A 26482-nucleotide genomic window follows, 5' to 3' on the forward strand; every position below is an offset into this window, starting at 1 on the left:
TTCATGTGTGCATAGGGCTGCAACTCGTCAAAGTTGGGCCGTAGTACCACCACAGGCCCGTTGGCCGAAACATGTCCTGAGTGCTTGTCCAAGGCTTGGCCTGGAGACGCTGAGGCTACCGGGCCGGGGGAGGAGGGAGACATGGGTCCCAATAATGGAGTACTCGGGCCTTGCATGGGGGATAACTGCTGGGTAGCAGTGGGCGGCGTGCCTCCTGTGCACCCTGACGAAGGTGCGGCGGCGGCAGCGGCAGCAGCAGCAGCAGCAGCAGAAGCAGCGGGCTGCCTGGTGGATGCAGGGTCCAGTGGAATGTTCTCCATGTTTTCTACCTCCATGTCCAGTTCCTCGGTGTCCGGCGGCTTGTTCTCCTCACTGTAGAAGAAGCTCATTTCCCTGAAGGGAGGCTCCAAATCATCTTTGATGCTGCTGATGATCTCCAGGAAGGACGGACGCATCTTGGGATTATACTGCCAGCACATCCTCATCAGCTCAAACCTACAAGTGAGGCACAAAAGATAAAGAGGGTCGGTAATGTACAGTACATCTTTGGTGATTTGTTGTCATTAAAAGAAAAGGTTCCGTTTTTTTAAGTCTAATACAATGCATATATTTTGCATTATGAACTTCAGGATTTTTTTTTTCTAAAAAAATATTTTGTAAAACATCAATTTAAATGTACTCACTTTGATTGCTGCATCATTTTAGCCTTAATCTAAGCTTTGTCTGCACAACATGAGAACTGTGGTTAGTGTCCCCCATCTCAGAGTGTAACTGTGCTCCCTCACAGACTATGTACATATGGACATGTGAGTGTTGTGTTGAGACTTGGACAAAACATGAACCTACCCTATAAAACTTTAGAGTAGGAAGACTTCACATTTCTCACCAGCAGGTGGCAGGAGACACTGAAGTTAAAGCTCAGTTCACTATATTGAGCTTGAAAAACTAACTTTGTAGACAGTACAACATATCATACTGTAGACTAGATGAATACACTTTACTGCTACTCACTGGATTTATACTACAGTAAATAATAGATAGAATAGCTTTGATGAATTTTTTTCAAACCAGTGGTTTGTGTATAATATTCCTATATTAGTGGGTGTGAATATGCTGTTTGAAACTTTAGCCCGATGGAAACAGCTCATATAAAAAACGTGTGAAATCACCTTTACCTGCCTTTCTCTTGGACTTGCTGATCAATATTCATGCAGGTTTGTTTTTGAAAGGTACTCTTAGTGAACATGCCAGTTCAAATGAGATATTCAAAATGTGGTTGACATTACAACTAGGCATTACAAGTAGGATCAGTAATGCCGCATGTACTCAGCAGCACAGTCAATTATACGTAAAGTTACTGTGCCAGGCCAGCAGCCGAGCTTTGGGCTAACGTCAAAACAACATCATAAAAGAGAGAATTATTACAGTTTTGTGTGGTGCTACACCGCACACCACAACTTCAATTATACACAAACAAGCTAAGAATACTCTCCAAGGCATGCTGACTAACACCTCAGTCGTCTCTCTTCCACTTGCTGTTCCCTATCTCTGGTTTTCCTTCTCTTCCAGTTGTCTCTTTGTGGTCTACAACAGCCTCTGCAGCTGGGTGCAGGCTCCCCTCCGCACAGAGGAATTACGGGTGGAACTTTTCCTGAGCACGCGCCTCGCCTCACACTGAAGCAGCAGGGGGTGCGACTCTGGCTTGTTTTTCAGCACTGCAGCAAGTGTCTTAAAGCTGACGCTAAGTATCCAAACCCAGGCAGCAGAGACCTCCCATGAAAAGACGTGTAATGCTTGGAGGCGGGCCGGCACTCTTCCTCCACCATCTGTTGCTGCGCACGAGGCATATTGATTCATATTTAAAAAACAAACGCTGCAGTAAATTCGGACTTCTTGTCAGCATCCTGCCAATCATGGCACACACAGACACATGCTATTGCCATGGAGCTAAATGAACGTACAGTGTATTTGACCAGTCAACAGGGACGTTAGCAACATAGGCTAAGTTCACAGTGGCACATGAGCTGTGTATGTACTTGTGCTTCAGCTGGCATGAAATAACTAGTCAAGGTCAAACAACATCTATTTTTTTGTGTATTGCCAGCAGTTTTTTTCTTTTTTAACCTTTTCATTCAATTCAATTAATGTAATTCCATTTCAACAATCAAAATGTGCCTACTACTGACTGCCTCTCTCTAATACTGTTTTTCTGTATTTGTTCCATTTAGCTTGACAGCTTTGTTGCTGTACTTCCGTCTACGTATCGCCCTGTTAATGCGTCTGCTGCACATTATATATATATATCAATCAAAAAATGGCTATTTTAACAAGCAAATAACTTTTGGCTTTCAAAATTAAATTTGGCAGCAGTTAGGCTTTTATAAAAGAATGTGCACCAGTCAACAATTTCACCAACCTAAATTTTTTTTTACAAAAAACAATCTTGTAACACTCAAATAAAATCTGAAACAGACACACTTTCAGGCCAAGTGGAGTAAAGAACGATCTCCAAACATCTATGGTAAACATCCCCATGTGGTGAAACCTTGATGTATCATAGTACTGTGAGCGATACTACAAATTATACAATAAATCATGTTTTTCTATATAATAACAGAGTCTGAATTTCATTTTCCATCGGAAACTCTAGACCTGGGAAATCCAATCAGTGACCCACAGCTACCTGACTATGGTAAAGCCCGTACAAGGAGGTGACATTCAAGGCTTTCCAAATATGACTCATCTCTGTTGTCTGTTATCCTGACCACTTTCTCCTCTTGTATCATTATATTCAGTCTTTGTATGGACTTCTGGCTTCACCACACTTCAGCAGGCTTCGCCATTAAGTCACTACATTGAAGGTGACCAGTGGCAAAAGACCTGAAATCCCTGTGTGCTGCTCACAGAAGAGGAGGCTAACCGGTCACCACCACCTTTGTAACACAATCCACACACTCCTGCAATCAGGACAAAACAGTCAGGCTGCCATAGAAACGAGAGGTTTGTGTCTGCACAACATCAGGCTCTCTTTTTTTTTTTTCTACTCGCACTCTCTTTCTAAGGTGAGGTCAGCCATGGAGAGTGGGAGGGGAGAAAGCAGAATGCCTTCTTATTGAGGTCAGAGTGGGAGAGGGGAGAAATGCATAAATGCAGTGCTGCCTGCTGACAAGCAGGCGGTGGTGTGATTTCTCTTCTCTTACAGACAAGATGATTCATTAATGAATTATTTCTCTGTCTCTCCCACTCCGTTTGCCGACAGACAGACATCATCTCCCTGCTCATGCCACTCACGAGTCACCTAACCCCTTCTATGGGCCGAGGCTGATGGGTGAGGAGGCTTCTCACTGCCAGCTGACCGCCGGTGCCATGTTGTCAACAGACCACATTTAACCTGTGACGTTAATGTCAGGCCTCATCTTGGCTCTAACTAAGCATACACACCACATGATATCTTACACACTTCGAACCAAAACTTAAAATAGATGCTGGACAAAATACTAATGGGACAGAAGGCCGTGCGAGGCCCTTCAAGGGTGTTGAAACATAAACCATACACAGTTATTGATCACAGATAAAAGGAGACTTACAGCATGTCAGGGCAGTTGTCAGGTTTGTCCAAGAGTCCTCCCTCCATGACGAAGCGCAGCACTTGTTCATTGGACATGCCCTGGTAAGGCTGTTCTGCTAAGGTGGCGATCTCCCACAGCACGACACCAAATGACCTGCGGTAAGAATTGAAACAATCATTTTATAATTATTTATTTTTTTACATTTGTGCCTCTTATCTGAGGCTAATTAAAAGCTGTTTACATTGGATGCAACAGCAGAACATGTTAAAGGCTGAAGTTAACACCACCAAGACTTTTTGTTTATTACTTGTACATAATTCTTCCATTTATAAAAAAGGATCAAACTGGTGTTTTCCCCTTTTCTAGAACGTGTCTGTTATAATGCATTTATTGCAACAGAAATAAGTCAGAGTGACAGGTGCGTGGGATCAAAAACTCTTCCCTATAAAAGACATAGATAATGCACACTGTACTCACTTTATCAAAGAATGTTTTGGCAAATCAGACCTTCATCAGATTATTCATTAATTCATTGAATTGTTCCTGATAAAGGTCTGAGAAACATATTCAATTGAGTGAATACAAATAGTCTTTCACCTTCCCTTTTAATACAAATAATGTACAGTTACCTTCCATTAGTGCTAACCATCTTTCAAAGCATGCTTTCCCCACAAAAAAGCTTTGATAATCCATTAAACTGAATACAAATGCCTGCTTTTATTGATTTCAATTCTACGTTATGGTTGAATAGTGATGACTAAATGTGTGGTCTTTGTGGGATTTTCGGTAACAAAAAGAAAAAGAAACACTTGTATGAACCTTTCAAGTTGCCCAAATCAATATTTTCATATTCACACTGGGTCAAATGAGTGTGTATTGTGAGAAATGACACTTCTAGCAACGAACCCACAGAGAGTCATGTGACTGCAGTTCCCCACAGTTCCCCAATTTCCTCAGGTGATATAATATGTCAGTGTTGTGTTTACAGTTTGCTCCCAAGTAGCTAAAAAAAAACAACTATTAATTCAGATTCAAGATACTTCTGATGTAAATAGCATCATTAACTTGGATTGAATTTAAAAATGATGTGTTATGCTCAGCATGTTGTGGATTTATGCCCCGAAGTGGCCAATAAAAATGATAAATGCTGCTTTAAATACTGCAACTTTAAATACCTACATTATCTGAAGTACAAGTAAAATATAACAACTAAAATATAATTGTTGGAGCAAGATTAAGCATTTACTGAGCAGAGGACGTTGGAGAACGATATGAGAGAAGCAGCACACAGCAGCCACCTTTCCTTATGTTAAACATCATGTTAAACCTTAAACCTGGCAGCCCTTATGTCTTGGGAGTAATGTAAGCTGTGTATCAACATACCAGTCAGTGAATCAAAAGGATGTCATTGCTACGGGACCAGCCTCAGTATAAAGTATTTACAGTACAGTGAACGTCATCTCAGTTAACCTCAAGCTACCTTGCAATTATATTACTATGACACTATTCATGAAGAAAATTCTTAGCTTGACTAACAAAAAGCACAATATTTGTTCACTCCTGCTGGTCATAATTTCACCACTGGCATGAGTTCAGTTTACGTTCGACAGTCTTTTATTACAACACTGCATATAAGTGCCTGAAACAGTCTTGTGCTGACAGACAGAGCCACATTCAGACAGATTTTCTCGATCAACAAAATAAAAGTCACCTACTCGTGGATTCCTAAGGAGCCCATAATGGGTTGGTTTTACGCTAAACTTCATCTGCACAACGTCAAAGAAGAAGATAGAGAACGCAAACGTGGAGGTGGGTTTTTGCTGGCACTGCAACCTATCGTTTGAGAACATCTGGAGCAGTTTAAGCCCACTGTTAAGGACTGACCCGCGGGACATTTTGAGTTGGGAAACAAAAAATTGCTTGGGAGCTAGTAAACACAATATTGCTCCAGATAGAAAAATGTGGCAGGACTGTAAACTGAGATTTCTCTGCAAGCTGGCATAAAAAACTGTATCAAAAAAAGGTGTCAGTAAAATAGTACAGATATTGTTCTACAATCCTCTGGAGCCAGCTGGAAACCAAAAGATTGTGATGGAGGTGTTGCTGTCCACAGAGAGAATAGAGGGCAGGAAATGCATGTTCAAACGCAAAGTAAAGTGTGTGTGTGTGTGTGTGTACACATAGTAATTTGTAGACATTTCTGGAATATTCTGGCCATCTGGTTAGGGCAGGTTCATTTGTGCATAACGCAGGCTTGTGAGCGTGTGTAAGAGTGATGTGTTCTCATACCAAACATCAGACATTGTAGTGAACACGCCATCTTTCAGCGACTCTGGAGACATCCAGCGGACAGGCAGCAGGCCCTTCCCTCCTTTTCGGTAGTAATCCGTCTCATAAATATCTCTGGTCATGCCAAAATCTGAAGAAAAAATTAAAACAGAGGTTGAAGAAGCCACTAAATATCACTCATTCTGTGTGAAAGAGGCTGCTCCTGAGAGCTCATCCATTCCCTCTCCTCCTCCCTCCCTTCGTCCATCTACATTAAGACTCTAGTGCCTCAGGCACTCACTAAAACCCAAGCACTTATTTTTTAGGCCAGTTCACCAGGGGAGGCTGAAGGCATAGTATTGACTTACCTCCAATCTTCACAGTGAAGTCCTCGGCTACCATGCAGTTCCTGGCAGCCAGATCTCTGTGGACAAATTTGTTGGCATTTAGGTACGACATGCCGTCGGCAATTTCCCCTGTCATCTGGTTCATCTTTTTGAGCGGGGGTAGGACCTGGCTGGTGGAGTTCTGGGGATAAGGCGAGAGAGTGAGGAGTGAAAAAAACACTGTACAGTCAACCACGACACCGGATACTGGTTACAGCTCAGCATATAGAGTGAGGGATGGATGCTACGTGAGGAAATGTGCATGTGTGTGTGGGAGAAAAAGGGCGACAGGATGTGTGTATGTGACAATTCACACCATCACCTATTTATGTAAGAGCTCTGACATAGAGCCGACATGTGTGTGTGAATGTGTGTGCGAGGACAAGCTGCTTACTTCTTTGCGCAAAGAGCGCAAGTGGCTCTTGAGATCTCCACGGGTCATCAGCTCCATAATCACCAAGGTTGGTTGTCCCTGAGAGACCACGCCCAGCAGCCGCACCTTTACCAATCACAACACAGCACAGGTTAGGTATGATGATTAAAAAGTCTCAAATCCATTCTACACCTTAAATCTAGGCATGTTTTGTACAAGTGGGGGAAAAGATAAAGTATACCCAAAACAGTCAGTAATAGTTGTTGATGGACACGATTCTCCCGCAATGCACAAAAGAAATGCAGGAGATGCGGTGAAGCCGCTCCAGGACTACCTCAGAAAATAAATAAAATCACTATTATAGTTTTTGGAACGTTTATTAGAAGTGGGTCTAAAGTGAGTTTGATGTTATTTTATAAATTCCTGTTCGTATAAAATGTTTGATTTCTTGTATATTAACTGCAAAGCAACAAACAATATATCGCTTTAGTTGATTAGATAGTAAAGTTGGAAGTCTTAAAATTCTCTCAGCGGCACTGTAGCTTGCCAGCAATCATTGCGTAACTGTTCATATTTCATAACTTATATTCATATTAGGAACAAACAGTTTGTCTTTAACTTGCTTAGAAGATTATGAACAAAATCTATTTACTTTAAATCATACAAATTGAATTTAATAATTGAGTGTTTGGCTTTTTAGCAGCCAGACTTGATAAACAGGTTGTAAGAGCAGCTTTCCAAAGGGAAAATCATTAAAACATCCGTTTAACATAGTTAATGAGGCTGTGTTCACGCTGATGAGAGAATCTACACAATCTCCAGGAGGCTAAACCCTGCCGAAGGCTTTAGCTGCATGAGTTGAGTAAAGCACAGTGTACTCAGTGCTTATGACCTGCTGTGAACTTTCTCTCTGAACTATGGAGAGTAATTAGGAAATGTTAACCAAGAGTACTTTCAATCAAATGAGGTGTTGGTTTATTTCCAGCCATACTGTGACGATTAATCTGCATTTATTTCAGGCTTTTCTCACTCAGTTCAGGCCGTGTCGCTCTTACCACATGGTGACAGTTGAATTCCTTCATGACAGAGGCTTCGTTCAAAAACTCAATGCGCTCCCTCATGCTGGCCGACTCATTGACGGTCTTGATGGCTACTCGAGTGTCCGGCTCGTCCTTGACCACTCCCTTGGCGATGCCTTCGTACACCATGCCGAAAGAGCCCTGACCTAGCTCCTTGTGCATTGTGATCTTCTCCCTGGCCACCTCCCACTCATCTGGGACGTACACTGGCACAACACAGTGGACAACAGGTCAACAACACACATTCACAGCAAAACTTAACGAAAAAAGATATTGCACATCCTTACTTTCAGCAGCACTGAAGTACTCAGGGTTGACTGATGCATAAAGGACTCCATTCCCCAATCTGTCACTATTCCTATTAACACAAAGACAGCTTAGTTAGTCAGCAGGCAGCTCTGATTGTGGAAGTGTCATGTAAATCTCTTCAAGAACTCTACTCTTTAGCACAGGGATGTTAATGAAAGCAATGCCTGTTAACTCTAATTTACATTACACTGGTCATTAAGTGTTATGAGCATATGTGAAAAGCATGTTCATGAAGATACTTGCCTCTTTTTGTTCACTAAGAAGACTATTGTGGTGAGGCTGGCAATAAAAAGTGTCACTATGATGGGAATTATGATGACCAAGTAGAACGTAACACCATCGTCTCCTGCCAGACAGAAGACAAAACAGAACGTGATCAGCACTGACTAAAAGTGTCATTTCTTATCTATTTTTTCACTAAACAGTATTTAATGTGCCATAGATGTTGTATTACGTTTGGGTGGAGGTACGTAGAAGAACACGCCTTCTGTCCAGGAGCCGTTCCCTGCTAGTGAAGTGGCGCGCACACAAGCAGAGTAATTTCCTGAGCCCAGGTTGGTGAGCCGGGCTCCTTGGTGCTTGCGGTACTGCTGCCGCGAAACACACTCATGCTTCTCAGGCTGAAATGCAAAAAACAAAACAAACACATGGTGGTTAATGTGAACGATCAGGTAGATACAACTTTGCATTGTGCATTCTGTTTAAAAAGTATATAAGTTAGTATAGGGACTTGCAGATCCATCACTTTAAAAGTCTCGCTCCGCTCAAAAATGTGCCTTGCCTGCTGTTACTTCATTGGCTGTTTGAGTGTCACTGTGCAGAATGATGTCTGTGCAGAGTTTGACACTAGAATCTGCTTACGCTGGACAGTATTCTTTGGGTTCATGCATTTTGAAACGTCTTGAAACATGTCTGAGGGGATCTTTGGCTGTACCCAGCCTGGCTCACCTCTGTCCCCAGACGGAACTTGATCTCATACATCAGGATGAGACCGTTGGGCATGACGGGCTCTGGCCAGTGCAGCATCACACAACCTTCAACTTTGTCACTCCTCTCATAGATCACCTTTCCAGGGATGTCATCTGCTTTGACTGGGAAACACACACGCACAACAATCATGTGTCTACAATGCCCTGTAGGAGAAGGTGTTCCAGCACACTGTGCCACATTTATATTATAGATTGTATCCAGGTCGCTTTCTTACCTGCCGGTTTGGTCCTGGAGAAGACAAAGGCTCCAGCGCTGCAGCGCCCCACCTCCTCGTTGCATGCATGTATGTCAATGCGGTAGACAGTGAAAGGTCGCAGGTTGGGGATCTCTAAATATTCTGCTGTCGTCTTGTCCTCTGAGAAGTGGTACTCCCTGATGGGAGGAATGCCATCTGTACTGTTATCCCCTGGACCAAGGGTGATGTTCCCCCTTCCATCACCATCATGGAGCAGTGTGTCGTTAGCCAAACCAAAAACATCTCTACGCCGACGATCCGGGGGTCTGAAATATCGAGGATGAAACAGCGTAAAAAAAATTGTTTCAAATATAGTGAGCGCTGTTTTAAAAAATATATAGTTTGTTCTGGAAATCTTTTTAGAACACATCTTTTTGTATTCATAACTCCAAAATAATTTGACTCAAAGCTGAAGCATCTTGCTGAATGCGTGCATGTGTCCACCATGTGTACGGATGCTGAATAACGCTCCCTTAGGAGCTGTGAAGGATGAGGTCTGACAGATCATAGCCAGGTGGACACAGAGAAAAAGACAAAGAAACACAGAGATTGTTCCACAGGAAGAACAACAATCTCTTCATCCCTTTCTCATGAATCCCAGTCAACACTGGAAAAAAAAGCTGACATGACAGAAAATATGGCTTATATCTTTGTGACATTCTGAACCAATCGTAATGACTAATTTTCAGCGCCCAAACTCTGTAGCTGGACATCGTCTTCATTATTGAGGGCAAGCAGGCGCTGACAGCTGTGACTGCAGCAGCAGCAACAGAGCCACAACAGACGTCACAGGGCACCTAACCGACTGTAGTGAAACCTGCAGGGTAGTCAGCTGAGACAGACGGACAAAGGAAAATGAAAGCTGTGACAACAGGTATATAGAGCCTTTACAGAGCTAGATACATGTTCAGGGCTTGTTTGGAAATGTAATGAGGACAGCATGAACAGGTGGCAAGGTTAGCATATGAAACGGCTCAGACATGATTTAAACATTATACTGGGAATTAGGACTGCAACCAACAATTATTTTAAGGATTCATCAATTTGACCACAATTAATTGATTTATTATTTAGTCCATAAAATATGAATAATGCCCAACATGTTTTCCTCAAGCCCAAGGTGATATCTAAAAGGGGCTTTGCATTGTCCAACCAACACTCCAGAACTCCCAAAATATTCAATGTACTATCAAACCAGACAAAGAAAAGCTACACATCATCACAATTAGGAAGCTTTAAGATGAGAATATTTGACATTGTTGCTTTAAAAATTGCTTAAAGTAACAATTTGCTTGTTAAAATAGCTGCCGATTATTTTCTGTTGACAAATCTTTTCAGCTCTACCACAAGTAATAAAGTGAGGGAGTGAACTCAGAGACCTGACTAAGCAAAGCTACAGTCAAGCATCGTTTGTGTCTGAGCAGACATACACCTACACAAGGAGTGGACAGACACAGTCAGATCTGTGGGAAAGACCAGTCGCACTGACATGTCAACATTCCTCTCCCACAGGTATATGTTATATGGTGCGGTACAAGTCCAGCACTCAAAAGCTGATACTGTTACTATTGAAAAATCCATAAAACATATATGAAAACTGACAAGAGAGTTCTGGATTGAGAGATGCAGATTTGCAAAAGTAAATATTAAACTTTTCTGTGACAGAAGTGATTGAACAAGAGGCAGAGAGATCCAGTTTCTGAATGGGCAATGAGAGTGTTAAAAAGTTAAGCAGCTCAGCTGACGGAAGCATGACTGTATACTAGTGAGTTACTACAGTAAGAGTCCTGACCTCGCCCGCTTAAAAAAGATTTCCGGTACCTTTACGCAAGCAATGAAATCCAGAGAGTAAAAGCATTGACTACACATCGATCCTGTAGCCAGTACGGTATATACTGCATGCTCAAAATCTGGATCTGACAAAAGAAGAGATAACTTTCATCATTACTTTCAACACGAAGCGATTACAGTAAATAAATACTCCAGTCAGGTTTTGGATCATACCACAAGGTCTCCTAAACAGACACTGGCCGCTATCCTCTTTGTGCAGTCATCCTCCATCTCCTTCACTAAATCAGTCTGCCTTCCTTTACTGATGGGGCTCTTCCCTAATTCATTTAAATTCCAGATGGATTCACTGTACATTTCCTGGCAGCTGTCTCACTCCAGAAAGAAGAAAGAGAGCTAGAGACAAAAAACAAGTCCCTGACAAAGAGAGTGTGCAAGGGGAGGAGGAGAGTGGAGTGCCGGGTGGAGGACAGAATGGAAAACATTTCCTCTTCTTTCTGTTTCTGTTTTCAGCCACCCTCTTTCTCCTCACCCTGGGTCTAAACCCTGAACCTTTGAAAAAAAACTTCTCGATTTTCTAGCCTTTTCCCTGGAGTGGTTTGGTATAATGCTGGCTCTGTTACAGTGGAGAGTCTGTGCATACACAGCTTGAGCCCTTCGCTGCAGGCCCGGGACCTGCCATCCGCTTGTTTCCTAGACAGCTATACTATAACAAATCAACACAGCCAGAGAGAGAAGGAAGGGTGGGGCAGATATCAGTACAATTACTATACAGAAAGCTGTTTTATTATTCTTCCTCCAAAGACATCGATCCAATTCCACAAGAGCGTTGCAAAGAAAAAGACAAGGGCACCGTAACGCTGTTTGAATGAATGAACTTCGAAGGCTCAGTGGCATCGTTTAAAGCTAGAGTATGGATTTATAAGATACCTGCTGAGTGTTCTTGGTGGGAAGCAACACGTTTATCAAAGGTCTCCATATTTTACCGTGATAGATGTTGGAGATGCAGTGTTACGGCACCAATTCACAAACGCATAGATTGTTTGTGACTGTTTATAGTGTGTGGGAGGAGAGAGGGAGTCTTTGAAACAGTGAAACATCCTTAGCCAGGAGCAAAGTTAAATGATAACACAACACAGATGTCAGTCCCTATTGTGAAGAACAAAAGCATAAGCAGCCACAGGTGTGCAGCCAAACTAGGCCCTTCAGACTCATTAATCACATCTCTCTCCTGGGTTTGTTTGTGTTGCCTAAATTGCTGCCGACTTGGGCCTAACATCCCCTGTGCCACTGTTGCTATGGCAATATAAAGCCACAAGAAGGCTAAGAAGGCTTTGGATCCTACTCAGCATGCCTCATCATCTTCACCGCCTGACAAAAGGGCTGAGCCCAGCAGGCCAAGCCCAATAGGCCGAGCCCAGCAAGCCGAGGCCAGCAAGCCGAGCCTAGCAGGCCGATCCCAACACCCGTCAGGTCCATCGACGCCCCCATGCTCGGATCCTGTCAGCTCCACTAAGGAGCCATAACGCCACCACATTCCTCATTTTGACCCATCAAGTAAAACAAGCTCAGCTCTTTAATCGCCGTCTCCACAGAAGGCCGAGAGCTGGAGCTGTAAACAGTTTAAGGAGATCACTGTGTGACTGATATTATAATCCTCACTATATCGGTGGCTTACTGTACCTTGGCAGAAAGATGGCATTGTGAAGGAAGTTCTCGAAACTCTTAAAAAAGACCCGGTCATCCTTCTCCCTGTCTTTTTCCTCAGGCGTCTTTTGGCAGGCACAACATGGGCCCTTCTCCGTCCCTGCCAGGTCTGACTTGGTGGGCTTGGTGTTGTCCTCCATGTCCGTGAACCCTGTGGCTGGGATACGGATTGGGATCTTCAGCTCTGTTTTAGGAGAAAGCAAGAGTGTTTAGCAATTGGAAGACTTCTGCATTATCAAAGTAGCTGCTGATCATTTTTTGTATACATTTCCTGCACAGATTTGTGTCAATATTAACGGAATAGTTTAACATTTTAGGAAATACACATTTAGTTGTTTGCTGAGAGAGGAGAAGATCGATATTACTCAGCAGAAAGTTAGCTTAGCTCACTTTAACTTTCTACGTGGTTTTTGTGAAATAAAAAAACAAAGTTTTCCTCCCTTTCCAGTCTTTATAATAAGCTAAGCTAACTAGCTGTTAGCTGTAGCTGCATATTTAACATGCAGACATTAGAGTGGTATCAATCGTCTAAATTTACCGTCGGCAAGAAATAAATTTAAATCTGTCGGTCTGGTCATTTTTGTAGATTTGAGTATTGCACACCTTTGGAGCAGTAGTTATGTTGGTAGAGCTCTCTGTCTTCAGACTGCTGCTGCCAGCGGACCAGGTAGAACGTGAGATTGCCGTTGGGAAAGGCCGGAGGTGACCACTTCACCATTAGCCTGGTTGAGGAGTTGGCATATGCACGGGCGTCTTTGGGCATGGACGGCACTGCAATAGGGCCAAAGTCAGTCTGCTACATTACAATGTTGTACAGTATTTACTGAGAAGGTTGCAATCCAATCACTAATAATTCACAAACAGCATTAGATATAATCAACAACGACAGTATTGGTGCCAACAGGCTGATGGTCAGACTTACGCGATGGGCGTGTGCGAATGTAGATTATATCACTCTTTGCTCCAGTAATGTGCTTGTCCTCCACCTGCAGGGTAATGGCCTTCACAAAAATAGCATACTGGGTCCAGGGCTTGAGTTGTGGAAGACTGACTTTAGGGTCATTGCTTTTTTCCTGAGGGAAATCCACATCCACCATGTGCCAGCTGTTTGAGCCACAGCCATCCTGCCCGTCAAACTCGGTGATGTTCTCGAACGGGCTGGCAAAGTCACAAAACATAGTTGTACATTCACAAAGCGGAATTCACTTAAAAATGATATGTTCACCATTTACACACAAAAAAACATCTACTATCAACATTGATTGTTGGTCAATCTATCAATAGTTTTGCATATTTCCTCCAATTTGCTTGCTATGCTTTGTACAATTTTTGGAGGCTCCAAAAATTGTACAAAGCATACTATACATGTTTTGCTTACCTACTTTGAAGGCAGCAACTTGATTTGCTTTGGACAAGTTCAATTAGACAATCTGACTGAAAATCAGGTATTCAAACCCAGATCTCAACAAGTAGACATGGATGTTGTGAATGTAAGTAAATTTGGTTCTTTGTAGTACAATAGAGGAATTATTCTGCCGGTCATCTGTAATCAGCGGTTGTCAGTCATTTTAAGTTAGTGATGTGATCATTTAAGATTTAGTTTCACATAAAATAGCTCAAATTTTGTGTTTGAAAGATTAAGTTCTGACTTGAATGGCCAAAAAAGAATACGTTCACGCTTCATAAATACCAACTCTGCCTCACTGTAGAATTAATTGTATATGATAATGTGTTATGAGCGGTAACAAGTTGTTTGTCTTCCGAGTACTCACGACTCCTTGTAGTAGACTATGAAGCTGATAAGGTCTCTGTAGTCCGGCGGCCGGTAGCGCTCCCATGTCAACCTGATCGTATGGCTTGATGTGATGTTAGACTTGAACTTCAAGATATGACTTTCACCTGTTGCGACAGAGCAAGACACACAATGAGACACATACAATATTAAGACAACATTACATCGCTTTCTTATTGTCTTTTTTTTAACACCACTAACAACAGAAATCTAGACCAATGGGTCAAAATGTGAATATACTCACAGCTGGCTCGTTCACCGTTGTTACGGAAATCTCCCTCCTCTGGCTTCACGGCGATGCCCGTCTTCTCCCACATCGTGTGAATCTCAGACATGCAGAGTTTGGGGTTCAGACGGAAGAAGAGACGTCCATTCCCAATCGTCAGGTTGTGTTGACTCCAGTCCCACAGGTACTGCAGGTGCTGGTTGTCGATGGCGGAGAATGAATACATGCTGATAATGGAAGGAGATCAAGAGGAGGTTACAGCCAGCCCATATAGATCAACAACAACAAAAAAGTATGTCCATAAATGTGTTTCATGGAAGCTGAAATTGTCAGAAATGTGGTTAAAAGGAGCTTTTTTTGCCACCTTGTGGCAGCGTTAAGCACTTGAATAGGTGTCAGGTTTGTGTGTCTGTTTGACAGCCTGGGTTCATACAGAGGACGACAGAAACGGTGTCATGCTAACACTCTGAGCTCAAGCCAGTCAGTAACACAGCTGAACACCTCCAGAGCGAAAGGAATTTCTGCCATCCTCAATAGCATTCCTCTGAATGAAACAGTATACCCTGGGAAAAACGACAACAAGAAGGGCGACAGGATTTCCCATGACCCCTTTGGCCATAATTAAAAAAGCTGAGGCCAGTAAGCCGAGCCCAGCATATTAAGATTGCTAATGATATCACAGTTTCATGGACCAGAGACAATGCAGCTTTGTAGCCACATTCATGTATGCAACTGTCTGCATGACTCATTTTTTAAATGATTCTACAATACACTAGACACTGTATGTTACCTGTGCATTAATGTACAGCTATCTCCCAGGGCAAACACTTGTTCAACATGAAGTCACTTTGATGATTTGTTGTTGACAACCTCCCTGCTGGGCTGTGATCCGCTCATGTTCTCTAAGTCGCCGCACACAATCACAGACAAAATAGTGCCGACAAACAGCGCAGACATACTTGTCGATGAGTTCCTGCCCACTGATGTAACGCAGGCTCTTGAGGAATGACAGCGAGCCAAGTGCGTGGGAGTGACGAATCTTCACATAGCCCGTCACTTTCTGAATCAATCCCATGAAGCTCTCCAGCTCAGACGCTATGTTATCTGGGGACAGGGGACGGACACACACACACAAAACAGCACATTAAAAAAATTCCACAGGGAACTCGGCTGCTGCTGCTTTGCCACCCATACTAGCTCTTAACGCAAATATCTGAATGAACGCTACTTTAAGTTGTATACGTGTTATCATATGTGGAGATTAGATTGTGAGGCGCCCTGTCAACTGAACAAATACACAGCATTATAGCATAATGTGATCATTGGGTTAGAGTGCAGATGTAATGTGGATTTTGTGGCCCTCACTGTGAATTCTAGCAGCTCAGACCACCAGGCCCTTTTACTTCATCCGTCTCTGGAATCATAATATTTGCTGGGTAGTCAAGTGCAACATAGTGTAGCAAAGTCAGTATAATGCAGTCAGGAAAGGATATCGTACGGCAAATTAAATATTTAATGTGATGTCGGCTAGCGCAGCGTAGCATAGTCTACGAAGCTCAGTCACACTGCAACATTACACAATATGTGGTGTTAATATGCACTGCGCTCCTGTGTAGCTGCACTCACTTCCACGGCGGATGTTGATGTCCAGGTTGCCTTCGATGATGGTGCAGTCCTTCAGGGACTGAGCCGCATCCACAGAGTCGATGACGGGCGATGTGCACGGCTTATCACACGGGCCATTGCAGGCATTGCATAACATGCTGTTTACATCAGAAGCAGAGGGACGGAGAGAATGAGAAGAAAGAGACATGGGGAAAAAAGTAAGACCTGTCAGAGAATGAACAAAATCTGATGTGAACTTTTCTACCTCACCCTGAAATCATCTGTCCACTCCCTGTCTCCCAAGCATTCCAAAAGAATCAGGGAAATACATTCCCTCCATGATGCAAGGTCACCTCTCACACGGAGAGTTTAATCTTTTATGGGCCCTCGTCTGAATTTGGTGAGAGAGTGACTCACTGTTTGACCTCAGAGTCGGCATGGAAAGTTTGGGAATTGATGAGGCAAAACAGCGAGGAAAGTTGCAGACAAAGAAATGTTCTTGTTTAAGGTGAATGTCAAACAAAGGAAATGTCAAGTGAATATTTCAAGTGGACTCTCCTTAAAACGATTACGTATTAATCTGTACAATCTACTAGTGGTGAGTGTAGAGAACAAGGCACTCTGTTTAGCACCTTTCTGGAAGTCTAAACTTGAATCATTAATAGTCAGACGTGCTCTTAACCTTTAGCACTTCCAGCTTTGAGTCCTACTTTAAGAAAGGAACCTGTGAAGAGCGAAGGTGAAGCTCAAGGATATGTTATGCAAATTAATGAATTATGCAAAAGTACACACTGAACACAGCAGCACCCTTTTAGTGTATGTGAATAATGAAGAGAAACCACACCGCTTCACAGAAAAATTAGCGAGAAAGAAATAATAAGACCTCTCTTTCACTCCGGGAAAAAGTTAAGGTTATGATCTCGTACAAATTAAAATATAGAACATTAAACAAGAATACTTGAGAAATCAGTGTGTCAACTGGCAAGGCATTTCCAAATCATCAGGACCTGCACTATAATTGAAGGGTACGTCTTTACCGGTTCGTCTCATTGCGTGTGAAGCCGGAGGGGCAGTCGGGCATACACTCTCCCCCGTGGATGACAAAGTGAGTATCGCCAAGCATGTGCACTTGGGAGCACAGGTCCATGGTGATGCAGCGCCAGCCCTCAAACTTGTAAGTGTCTGGGGGACAGTCCGGCACGCAGTGACCCTCGTGGTAGTAATGGAGGCAGCCAGAGCAGGCCATGTCGTTGTTCGGTTCAGCACAGCTGCCCAGACACTGGCTGTGACAACACTCCCCCTGGTCTGTGCAGGAAAGCTCGCAGTGTTCGGGGCATACTGGAGGAAACAGAGAAAGATGGGGAAGAGGTCAGTTTTGATTGGGTGGAACCAGTTTGCACTGCTGGGCACTGTTACATAACTAAAGCACATATTGTGATTAAGCTCTCATGTACAATATGTATAATAACTTAAGAGCTGATGATAATAACGATGCGCTATTGTTATTATCTGCATGTATCAGGCCAGAAAGCCAATACATTAAGGGTTAAGGTGTTTATAGACACACTCTACAGTTGCCATTAGGTACATGTAGCTAAAACTAATGCAGTCTAAAAATGAAACTCCCACTATCACTTCTAAGAAAGAACTACTGTAAATCCTTCCAGGCTGTGAGAAAAGAAATCAATAGAATAATTGTTTCAAATTAACTTGAGCAACATGAATGATGAAAGCTCCTTACTGTTTACTGAGCAGCACTGAGAAACCAAAACCCATAACAATAAGTAATCAATAACACCGAGCATTTTCTCATTGCTTGAGACAAATATTTGACATTTGAGAGTGCATCATTACAGTTTGACAGATTTATTGAACAGAGCTTAATGAACATTAATATAGCATCCTTTTCTCTAGAAAATAAGTCTTTCAAAATCCAAAATTTGATACAGAAAGGAGAAAAGTTACTCATTCAGGTAATAATGCAAAATAATAGGCCAGTGCTTGTTTGTAGATTTACAAAGTACTCATTATAATCTGATCAGCTTTACATATAAATTACTCAAAAATGGCAACTACAATGTTTGCTTTTAATGATATTCATGAAGTAGCACTTCTGGAAAAGCAGATGTAGGGTTAGAAAGCAGATGGTTCCCAATGCTAACTCATCTTGAGACACTAGTGTCCTAGTTTCAGATGAGTCCACTAAAGAAAGAGCACCTGGATGTGAGTCTGTGAATGATTGTAAAATAACTGTTGACAAGGTGCTTTCTGCGAATGATTGTTTCTCTGCATAAAGAGCGGCTGTGGGAGAGACTGAGTCGAAGGTTCAGGTTTCTTTTGGGAAATGTGTAACACATAAGAAATCTATGATAATTTGTAAAACAATATATTAGAAGTTATGCAGGCAGCAAAGTCCTGGTTCCTTAGCAACCGCCTCCTGGTGCAAAGCCAGGGCTGGAAGGAAATGCACACACACACACAGTCATACGCGCTCAGACAAAAGTACACTAAAACACAAATTTCACCACTCTTTTATGTGTGTTATTATGTGACACTACACATATTACTTTACTGCCATGAGTCATTTTTTCATCCATCCCCAAAACAGATACTTTTACAGGAGTACACATAATGAAGAATGAGTGTGCATGTGTGTGTGTAACATGTGTGCACATGTTAATAAGTGAATGTGAGTGTGTGCCATAGAGCACAGAAGAAAAGCAGCTCCACTTGTTTATTTGCTTTTAAATTAAACGCGGGTGTCGGAGCATCAGTGGTTCGCTTTGTCAATCAGTCAAGAAATTGAAGCCGGCTGCAGCTAATCCTCTCTTGATGAATATTTAATGTTGCTTTACAAAAACAACTGTAGAAAAAGAACGTGATGGTGCACTACAGTAATGCTGCAGAGCATACACATACTCCCAAAGTACAAACTCCAGTTTTGCTTCACAAAGGAAGTGGAATGATCATTCTTACTCCTAACAGTTACTCAAATACTTGCCATTCGTACCCACATTCAGTCAAATATAATAGTGCCGAGGAGAAATGGTCTGTTTGGAAAATCCTATGACAAAAGAAAAAAAACCACTATTTCCTAAAAAAAAAAAAACGTTATTATTCAATACACAGCAGTACTATAGACATTTCCAGTAACTGTCTCCTGATAAGATGGACAATGAAATCACTCAGCAGTTACTGTGTTAGTTATTGTCATGATGAAATGAGTGAGCAGAGTATTTACCAATGTGGTTTTTCCTGTGCTATGTATAACTTCCCACTCACACTATGTATATCACCAGGAGGATACTGCATGAATAGTTTATCTAACTATTCTGGCTCTGATGCAAGACATGCGGGCTTCTTTAAAACTAGCGCATCAAAATTTTACATGACAGCAGTGATATGAATGGAAATATGATGCTGACATCAGTGTTGCACATTTGCAGAGTGACAAACATCACAGAGGGTTTATTTTCTTGGAATCCGACCAAAAGGGGGCAGCCCAGGCAAACTCTAATGAGCCTCATTGGAGGAGGTCCCCTTCCACTCTGCATCCTTTTAACAGATTCCTCAATGAAGAGAAATTCCAAACATGCATACCTTCCGCCAGAAGAAAGCTGAGGGAGGGGGGAGCTGCTTTCTTAAATCCATATAAGTCAAACCGGTTTCACTGTGTGACCAAACAACCCGTGGTATCAAGGATACCACCTCCATTTATAGATGCTCCTAATGTGGCACTATTTCCATCCTGCTGCTCTCAACACATAGCTATGCAGGGCATTGTGGGTTTCCACTACTTCAAAGGAAAGGGACCACATAACAAGGGGCTCCTCTTATCATTCTTGTAGTCCCCTGAGTGGATGTTTAATATGAGCGGCAATAAATTAAAAGCATCAGCAGGTTGGGATTTTACCTTATTTAACTACACACTGTATCACATAAAGCAACTGTTGGAGAACCAACTGCAAACACAAACCTTAAAAATGATCTGAAATTAAGTCACACTGCCGGGAGTAGGGAAAGGGAGGTTTATGATGTTGCTCCCCCCTTCCCTCCTGCTTATTCCCTGATCAGTCAGGTCAGACACCGTAGCCAACTGCCAGCCAGCGACACATGGAGAGGCCAGGTCCATTTCATCAATAGTAAACGAGGAAACACGAGTCTCCTTTTGAGCCGCTCATGCAGCCTTACAACCGCCATCAAATACAGCAGCAGTGCGAGGAAGAGGCATCACCAACAGGCTGAGAGACAGACACGTACTGTGCACTGTTTGTTTTTTGTTCTAAAGGTATCCTCCAGTCGCTAGACCATGTGAGGAATCTGCAGAATGTTTCAGGCCGCAAGGGATTTAAGGAGGATAATGTTGTTCTCGTTTCGGTGTAACGTCACAATAACAACACAAGGAATTTCTGGAAACCGGGGATCGAGACGGGGAGGCTATTTTGGCATCAAACATGATTATGTAGGTGTAATGTGAGATAATAAAAGAGGAACATATAGTTTAAGATTAAAAAAAAATAAAAAACATGCAAGGATTTAAGTACCAGTTTCGGACCCAAACAAAAAAGATATTGGACTGCAGTAGAGCAAGAGGTGGCAAGCATCAGATTCATTCCTCCGTCAGGCTGGACTTGTCTTCTTAAAGCACAGCATGCAAGGGGGGTTGAGGAACCCAAAACTCAACAACCAAACCATACCCCTCCTCCTTCCCCACAGTCTGCATTGACAAAAAAAAGCTGCTCCAATCTGATAACAAGATGGCTAGATTTCAACGCTGTCTGTCTGCCTGGGGGGAAGGGTGTGTGTGTGTGTGTGTGTGTGTGTGTGTGTGTGTGTTAAAAGGATGGGTGAGGGGGTTCAAGTTAAAAGTTAGATTCTCAAAAAAATGCATTACTTTACCGAATAAGGACGTTAGTGCTTGAGAGGGAGTGCATGTGAATGCAAGTCATGTCCTATTTGACGCTGTGTAAGGGACTACTACACTGTTTACATTTGAAGTCTGGTGACACGTTTACTGCCAGCAGGACACTGCCCCCTCTGAAGAAGTATTGTGTGAAAATAAAAGTAAAGTTTGGTAAACTGGTATAATTTCGTAGGTGTCAGCAAATGATGAAAGATGAAGTAGTTACTTCTTTGTAACATATCAAAGTGTGGTATGTTTTCCCTGCGTCATTGAAGACAAGTAGGAAGCGTGGCAGACAGTTGGGAAATCATTCATTATTCACAGTGGGGCTCGAGAGGTGGGACGACAAGGAGGAGGGTGTCCGGGAAGAGGAAGGTGGGGGTTAAACTGGGAGCTATCTGCTGGACCAATAGCAGGTTGGACAGGGGAGGTTCTAATCCTGATGACTGACATGTTATTGAGTCTGGAGCAGAGATGGTAAACAAGTCCTCTCTTGTGCAGTCATTCAGAGGGGGAGTCGTAACCATAGTGATTAAGCAAGGCGTTTCTTCTTTTTTGGATGAATCATAAGTTACGGGAAAACCTGAACAGACGTAGCTTACTAAACAACAACTACAACAACAACAACAAGCCTTAGTCCAATTATTACTGTAAATAGTACTGACCCATAACCGGAATGAACAATAATAAACAAAACATGACTCGGGGGCTAGGATGAAAAAGAAAGGTATTCTGCAGGAAATAATACATTTCTACTGAGTGTGATTTTAAAGACTGTTTAATTACATGCAAGAGGATAAATATGGTGTTTTTGCACAGGAAATAAGAACATAACCCTTACACGTTTTCTTTGACAGCATGATTTTGACGGAGGTTACTGTCGTAGCTGCACATTTAGTGTCAATCCCATCGCCTGTTCTTGCCCCATAATGTAAACGGGGCCATAGCACCATTAGGAAGTGATTAAATGTATCTCTACATCGTCTCAATTTACCGAAATATTCACTCTGCTGCACACTATAGTAATCCACTGCACTGAGGGGATGCAAAGCCTCCCACTCTGTGCAGAGTCAGGGCCGGTGGGCTCAGGTTAGAGCTGAGAGGAGTATCAGACAGTAAGGTAGCAGAACAGGCGCACAGTAGCACACGGAAGGCCCATCAGGGGTGCTGCAGCCCAGATCACAGGCCGACCCCCGAGCTCCCTGAGCTCCATCAGGCCACATCCTCATCCGGCAACCCGATCCTCCCTGGGAGCCCCCAGTGGATCACTACAGACACTTGTTTAAACCACATCAGCCAAGACGGCCGAAGAGAGGATGCTTACTCCACTTCCAGCCCAAGGCAAACCACATCAGAGATTCCAGCGCCGTCTTACCTCGACAGCAATAGTGTCTCAAGTGCCGGGATGGACTGATCTAATCTAAAGTGCTGTTTTTCACCTTTTCAAACAGAGAAAATCACTGCACAGCGTCATGATGATTTTCTCATGCAGACAGCTGGCTCAGGAAAGCTGGGCTAAACCTCTGTTCAGTCCTGTGCACAAAGGTATGTGTGAGTCCATTCCTCTCCGGTCCCAGTGTTTCTGGGTCTCTTCCACTCCCATGCCCACTAAAGACCATCAATGTGTTTTTCACACAACTATGTGCTGGTCTGTGTGTTCAGGCATGCGTGGCATTTCCCCCTCAATCACATCCAGTCACAACAACACACACACACGCACACACCGCTTCCTTCTACCCTCAGGCCTCGGCCAACTCTGCAGCTGTTGTTTTTGTTGTTGCTTTGTTGGTAATTGACACAGATATGCAGCAAAGTCACATGTGAAAACACTTTTTTATTATTAAAGAGGTAGAGAATGGTCTGAATGCTATTAAAAAGGTATATTAAAACAGTTACCAAAACAATGATGAATATAATGTAAATTAATATTGTCCCATTATGTGACATTATTGATCAAGTATAAAGTATTAAGCAGTCTAAAGCACACGCTCTAGATACCTCAGTAGTTTGGCGATATTAAACACCATATCCTATTAACTCATTCTAGTCATTTTTGAAGCAATTTTAATCAAAGCCTAAATGATTGGCTGATTGCTTGATAGATGATTGACAGAAAGAAAGAAAAGGGAGCTACATCACGTGTAGAGCTGATCAATGGGATCAAACCTATAACTAAACCTATGGCTGAACCTCTGGGATGGACAGAGATGGAATCTCAGTTCCTCCCTCTACAGAAGCTCCCTCAGATTTCTAAGTGTAGCATTAATGAGCAATCTTGCTCATTAAAACAGACATGACTTAGTTTTTTTTAACTAAGTCATCGTACAAGTTTACAGCACAGTCATTTCAGCTCCACTTTGGACCAAGAAGTCTAAATCAAATATCATTACAGAGATATATGCTCTGTGACGACTCGTATTACCCAATGAATGGCAAATAGATGCATCATGCTGATTTGGTCATTTGAAGAGAAAAAATTGATCTGCAAGTTTAATGTTTTTGTTGTTTTCACACCTCTGGTTGAGCCCAGTAATGACATAAACAGAAATCGGTTGCAGTCAGTTGCAGGCACTAAAGGTGAAAAGCTGCAGAGCTAAAAAAATCTGCTGAGATAGGCATTCGTATGGGGAAAGGCAACTTTGGGGAGAACTCAGGCAATGCTCTTTTTTTCACAGATTCTGAGGTGTTTCCTCTCACTAAAAGTAGCTTCTAAAAATACCAGATCTGCTTCATTAAATACAGAGTGATTCCTGGCACAGCTGTGCTGCCTGGCTGGTGAGATGCGTTGGCTGGCTGTTTTGCTAGCTGGGTGACTGGTTGGGGTTAGTGAGAGAGTCTCAAGCCATCACATCCTTTCAGCCTTGTACACATCACCCTCTAATCCCTCTTGTGAATGTAGTGGAGACACCCATGAAGACAATTACAAAAGACTAATGCTTGGTATAAACCAGAGATCGCTGACCTTTTTGATATGATGTGCCATTTAAAAAAAAGTTATTTTAAAAAGGTTAATATTGCGTTTTATTATGACAACACATCAAAATGTATCCGTAATTTTGTTCCCATCCATAACAACATAAAAAAAGGTTTACTCCCATAATCATTGTATTATATATAAAAAAGAATATTCAAGACGGCTGCCTTGATGAAAACATCCACATCTGAGTTGAAGTCATTAACCTACCAATCATAAATAAACATAACAAATACTGCCAGGAGGGCAACGAGTAATAGCCAATCCGAGGCAGAGACGGGCAGGTTTTCTCAGTGTGTGGGTGGGGGAAAGAAAATCAACTACTAAAATCAACTACTAAGCAACTACACATAGCTGAGAGAGAGGTAATTTGGCATGCAGATGAGAGAATATGTCAACATTTCAAAGAAACTCTTTGACAATGGTGGCACTCTTGCCTAGGGTTGCCTATCTCTGGTATGAACTGTACATGGTATTCATCCCATATACGCTTTGCAATTCAACACTGGTGAGAAACATAAACTGTACACATAAAATGAACAAGTTACTGCTTCATTTGGCTCATGCGCAGGATGTTTGCAGGCACAGTCCAACACCTGGCTGTGTACCCACCTGACCCCAGAACGGCAGCTACCCAGTGAGAACCTCCAGCCTTATGGACCAATGTTGATTCTCAACACAATTTAACAACACAGCACTTCAATACATGCCTTTTCTTTATAGGACTCTGAAATGTTGCAAGCAACCACAGTACTTTGTTTAACAGTTGTACTACTTCTACTTGTGCAGTCAGTAAACGAGGAAACACGATGGGAGGATTTCTTGGTTCCCGCAGTGCCAATTTGGTTCCCCTCCTATGACGGCATTGGGCCGGTTAGGTTTAGGCACGGTGAGATTGGTTAGAGTGTGGGTAAGCCAATCAGAGGCAAGTCATGTCTTTGCCATAGAATAAAAAAATAAAACATTGCTTCTGGGATTGCTGCTAGCAGTGTTGTTTGGGGGCGGGCCTGTTCGGCATGTGACTGTTTCCAAGCAGGCCAACTGCTTGGCCCCTAGAAGTGTTGCTTGTAGCACTCTCAAGAACTGCTCGCCCGCATTGATCCCACTGATATAAAAAAAATGGTTCAGTTTGTAACATTAGTATATCCAGGCTTGACTCCTGCCCTTGCCCCCCCCCCCCAAAGAATACAGCCGCCAAGTGTGAAGTGGATCGGTTCTCGAGATATGCAAAGGACATGCCCACATGCAGACTGCGAGACAGACAGTCAGATATTCCTTGCGTTACAGTTAGGTACCAAAACTTTGTTCAGCCTATCATCATCACAGCATCAGAATAGTAGTGGTGCTGAAGCCAAGGCCTATTTCTGCAGATGACCATCTGCAGCTTTGCAGCACACGGTGACCAGACCTCATCCTGGCACGGTGTACGGCATACATTCTCCCTACTGGCACGATGTCTGGATTCAGAATGACACATCTTAAATTTCACTTCAAGGAGGCCCTAATCCTGATTAAGCATAGCAACATTTGCCTGGAGCTAAAAAGCTGATGGGGATAAAAGTGTGTGATCATTGTTAGCATTCCTACCAGGTTAAAATGGAGTGCTTTGCAAACACTGAGAAGGTCATTAGTCGATTGTTGAGCTGATAGCTAGTGGACTGTAAATCTTGTGTGCGTGTGTGTGTCAGTGAGAGAGTGTGTGTGTGTGTGTGTGTGTGTGTGTGTGTGTGTGTGAGAGAGTGTGTACGGATTGGTGCATGTGTGTGTGTGTACATGCGGGGTCAGGTAACCAAAATGTATGCATATCTTACATTGCAGTCTCTGTCTGTCAGATGACAGTGGGTGGTTGTTGGCTCACTCAGATAGACTGCGGTGAAATGCTGTTGCTCAGCCCATTTCTCCAGTACATCTCCCTCTTCTCTTTAGGATATACGCCTCAGTGTCTGCCACCTCAGTGGAGCCTGACGTTCTGTACAGTCCTATTAGCCACTTTAAATATGACATCTGGATTTAGGGTTTCCTTTTTCCTCAACTTATTTTTCACAGTGAGTTTCTTGAGGGTACACAGAGTATCCTTTTTGTGAGGCTGCACTTGCTTTTTAAAAAGGACAATCTGCGAGTAGAGCAGGGACAGTTGTGCCCAGAGTTAACATCTGTTACGACGGCGACACTGAGACTATAGACTTCAGGCTTTCAAGTGGTCTGATAAGATACAACAGTCCCAGACTGTATCACAGTAAAACGGTATTGTATTGATCCAGTATCTGTCGTACACAAA

At 42.7% G+C, this 26482-nt stretch overlaps 1 protein-coding gene across 1 annotated transcript in view; it reads right to left on the bottom strand.

Moving 5' to 3' along the window:
* igf1ra (insulin-like growth factor 1a receptor) overlaps positions 1–26482 on the bottom strand; it is a 68314-nt gene that overhangs the window by 1595 nt on the left and 40237 nt on the right. Inside the window, exons 3-21 of the mRNA XM_034535582.1 lie at positions 17365–17665; positions 16349–16485; positions 15682–15826; positions 14741–14949; positions 14477–14603; positions 13627–13862; positions 13308–13475; positions 12681–12888; positions 9189–9475; positions 8933–9075; positions 8439–8604; positions 8228–8330; positions 7963–8033; positions 7652–7881; positions 6618–6722; positions 6206–6365; positions 5859–5988; positions 3588–3722; positions 1–495 (exon numbers count right to left, since the gene is read on the bottom strand). The exon at positions 1–495 is cut by the window's left edge and continues 1595 nt beyond it. Of these exons, the coding sequence (XP_034391473.1) occupies positions 1–495; positions 3588–3722; positions 5859–5988; positions 6206–6365; positions 6618–6722; positions 7652–7881; positions 7963–8033; positions 8228–8330; positions 8439–8604; positions 8933–9075; positions 9189–9475; positions 12681–12888; positions 13308–13475; positions 13627–13862; positions 14477–14603; positions 14741–14949; positions 15682–15826; positions 16349–16485; positions 17365–17665 (3556 nt within the window). The remainder of the gene's footprint in view (positions 496–3587; positions 3723–5858; positions 5989–6205; positions 6366–6617; positions 6723–7651; positions 7882–7962; positions 8034–8227; positions 8331–8438; positions 8605–8932; positions 9076–9188; positions 9476–12680; positions 12889–13307; positions 13476–13626; positions 13863–14476; positions 14604–14740; positions 14950–15681; positions 15827–16348; positions 16486–17364; positions 17666–26482) is intronic.

This window comes from Cyclopterus lumpus, chromosome 6 (assembly GCF_009769545.1).
Source record: "Cyclopterus lumpus isolate fCycLum1 chromosome 6, fCycLum1.pri, whole genome shotgun sequence".
In the NCBI taxonomy this organism is placed as follows: Eukaryota; Metazoa; Chordata; class Actinopteri; order Perciformes; family Cyclopteridae; genus Cyclopterus; species Cyclopterus lumpus.